This window comes from Salvelinus namaycush, chromosome 27 (genome assembly GCF_016432855.1).
Source record: "Salvelinus namaycush isolate Seneca chromosome 27, SaNama_1.0, whole genome shotgun sequence".
In the NCBI taxonomy this organism is placed as follows: domain Eukaryota; kingdom Metazoa; phylum Chordata; class Actinopteri; order Salmoniformes; family Salmonidae; genus Salvelinus; species Salvelinus namaycush.
This window is the reverse complement of record NC_052333.1, coordinates 11,267,689-11,271,217: the sequence shown is the minus strand read 5'-3', so window position 1 is coordinate 11,271,217 and position 3,529 is coordinate 11,267,689. Positions and strand designations below refer to the sequence as shown.

At 44.4% G+C, this 3,529-nt stretch overlaps 1 protein-coding gene across 1 annotated transcript in view; it reads left to right on the top strand.

The window, feature by feature from the left end:
* Positions 1-787: 787 nt before the first annotated feature.
* The window catches only part of LOC120022028 (calcium-binding mitochondrial carrier protein Aralar2), an 80,969-nt gene continuing 78,227 nt past the window's right edge, over positions 788-3,529 (top strand). The window contains exons 1-2 of the mRNA XM_038965826.1: positions 788-838; positions 3,127-3,174. Of these exons, the coding sequence (XP_038821754.1) occupies positions 788-838; positions 3,127-3,174 (99 nt within the window). The remainder of the gene's footprint in view (positions 839-3,126; positions 3,175-3,529) is intronic.

Genomic DNA, 3,529 nt, shown 5'->3' with positions numbered 1-3,529 from the left:
TGAAACGTTGGAGCTCCTTAACAGTGGTGGGTTTGGGCCAGTTACTGACGGCAGGGACTTTGTTCTCATCCATGCTGACCCCTCCAGGTGTCAGTACGAAACCGAAGAAGTTTACATGGAAGGTGCTCTTTTCAGTCTTCACATAAAGGTTATGGACAAGGAGCTGTTGAAGAACCTTTTGCACATGCTCTATGTGTTCCTTTAGGTAGTAAATCAGGATGTCAATGTAGACGATGAGAAAGCTGTTGATCATATCCTGGAAAACCTCGTTCATAAAGGATTGGAAGACGGCGTTAGTAAGTAAGTAAGTTAGTAAGGCCGTAGAGCATGACCAGGTTTTCGTAGTGCCCTCGTGCGGTGATAAAGGCCGTCTTCCATTCGTCGCCTTCACGTATACGGACAAGGTTACATGCACTTCGCAGGTCGAGTTTTCTTTAGATGTTGGCGCGGTCCACTTGTTCAAGGGTTGCTGGGATCAGAGGAAGACGGTTCTTAACATCATTCAGGGAACACTAATCAATACATGATCGGAGACCACTGTCCTTTTTTCCAACGAAGAAGAAGCTGGACGCAGCCGGGGAAGAAGGACGAATGAAACCATTTGAGTGTTTCATCAATGTAGTTCTCTATTGCCTCCTTTTCCGGGATAGATAGGGGGTAAACACGGCCCTTCGGTGGGGACACTCCAGGGAGTAAGTCAATAGCACAGTCCCCTGGGCGATGTGGTGGCAGAGTGGAGGCCTTGATTTTGCTGAAGACATTGTTGTACTGGGCGTATGCAGATGGTATGGTGGGTGGCACTGCAGAGGCAGAGTCCTCAATGGTGGTGGCTCTGCAGGTAGGCTGAGACAACTGGAGAAGCAGGTAGATTACCAGGACAGTAGTTCACCTTGTCGCCACGAGATGGCAGGGTCGTGACGACAAAGCCACGGGTGTCCGAGGATGAGTGGCTGTTTGGGGGATGAGAGTTCCAGGGTTTCGGTGTGGAAGACTCCAATTTGGAGGGTGACGCTCTGTGTCAGGTGTGTATTGAAGCCCGTGCCCAATGGCTGCCTGTCCAGGGTGTTAATCCTTAAGGGAGGAGTGACAGGTGTTAGATCAATGTCAAACTCTTGTACTAGCTGGTGATCGATAAAATTAACTGCTGCTCCTGAATCTATCAAGCCTTCTACATACTTGGTAACCCACTTCACAGATATCAATACTGGGATGGAGAATTGCTTCTGGGAGATATTTAGAAATAAGGACACGCCTACCTGCATGCCAACCTGAGGGACCCTTCTCATCTCTCCGTGGGGGGGCGAACAGGGCAATGGCTGAGTAGATAATCTTTCCCTCCACAGTATTGGAGAGAGAGTTCTTCGGCGGTCGGCAATGAGGTGGTCGATGGAGATGGACATACGAATGTATTGATTTAAATGGTGAAGGTCACCTCTACAGGCCAACTCCGCCTGAAGTTCCCTGTTGAGCCCTGTTCGGTAGACGGTAAGTAAAGCAGCCTCACTCCATCCACTCCCTGCAGCCATGGTGCAGAACTCGAGGGCATACCCGGCAGCTGAATTGCGTCCTTGTTGAAGTTCTATGAGGAGGTCTGCTATAGGACGACCGGAAGGAGAGTGATCAAATACCTCTTTGAAGAGGGTGTGGGAATGGGTCTCAGATCCGAGCTCTGTGCTGTTGGCAGTCCAAATGGCGGTGGCCTAATCCAGGGCTTTGCCTGTGAGTAGAGACACAACAAAATCCACCCTGCTCTTGTCGGTGGCGAAGTTAGTGGGGTTGTGCTCAATGTATTTGCTGCATTGCATCAGAAATCCCTGACAATTCCCAGGTGAACCGTCATATTTTCCAGGTATGGATATGAATGAAGGAGGGCTATGGGATACAATACCTGGCATCGGAGGAGTAGGGATAGGCTGGCAGAGAAGATGACAGATTTTCTCCATACGCTCCTCTTGCTGGGTTAGGCGCCGCTGTAGTTCCACTGAATCCATTCCGTTTTTAGGTGAGGTATTCTGTAATGAATTCTCAGGGAGAAAAAGGTGTAGATTCACGCGCAGAGCGTGGCATGTGTTTATTACGACCTTCGCAGGAGGCAAGAATTGTGGTCACAGGCAGGCAATGGTCATACACAGGTAGGCAAACAGGCAGGTGAATCAAAACTAGGACTGAAGGCTATAACTGGTTCTCACAAACGAGATAGGAAAAGGCTTAGTAGAGTCAAAAGGAACAATACCACACAAAGGCACAAACAGAATGAACTGAACTAAATAAGGAGCTGATGAGACCAGGTGAGTAACTAACACAGGTGAAATCAATGAACAAAAATGAAAGACAGGGCTACGTTCAAGAACACAAAGAAACAGAACACAGGGTTGACTAAGAAAATAAATACAGAACCTTACAGTGCCAAGCTTATAGAGACATACCCCAAGAGACTTGCAGCTGTAATTGCTGCAAAGGGTGGCTCTAGGGGGTGTATAGTTATGCACGCTCAAGTTTTTCATTTTTTTTGTCTTATTTCTTGTTTGTTTCACAATAAAACATATTTTGCATCTTCAAAGTGGTAGGCATGTTGTGTAAATAAAATGATACAAACCCCCCCCAAAATCTATTTTTTTCTTTTTTTCCCTACAGTAATTATTAACAGTTTAACAGGGGGATGTTATTATAAGTACAAGATTAGTGTGTCTTGCTTTTATTGCAAAGTGGGGAAAACATCTTACTGCAACAAGACATAACGTTATCCTAGTAGCCTATGCCTATAGGCCTATCCATTTTATTTTGTATTTTTATTTATTCGCACAAAAAAGACAAGTTACAAACAGTTTATTTTTATTTATTGAACCTTTATTTAACTAGGCAAGTCAGTTAAGAACAAATTCTTATCTACAATAATGGCCTACCAAAAGGAAAAAGGCCTCCTGGGATTAAAAATAAATATATATTAAAAAGAACAGTGCAGATGAAAACCAGGTAAAATGGTGTGCAGGTGAAGACACCCAAGAGGGCTTTAATGAGTGCTTCAACAGAATTGTAAATTAAAGAAGTGTATTAGTTTCAGGTTATTACCACAGAGCTTGGTTGTTGATTATGTGATGATAATGTGTACATAATTTCTTTCTCCAGGGACAAAAGAGGGCTGACCCTACTGAGCTGAAAGCTATTTTCATAAAGGTCAGTTGTGTAAGAATCAATTTGCCTATGGATCAACAACATTTCCTTAGCTCACTGGATACAAGCCAACTTCATGCACTGGAAAGCCACTACTAATATTGCATTTATTTGTAGGCTTCTTCTGGTTCAAGTCACAAAAACAAGAGTCAATAGCACATTTCCGGTTTTCTCCATTGAGGTCTGAATCCTAACTTGAGATCCCTGCACACAACTTGAATTTTTGCCATTGACATCACTGCATGATTTATGCCTATTAAAGTCTTGAGTTACGTGTGAATGATCGTAAGTTAGGTGTCTGCCCAAAGGATTGAAACAGTCAGTGTCAGTGTCTTCCTCGACCAATAGATCACTTATT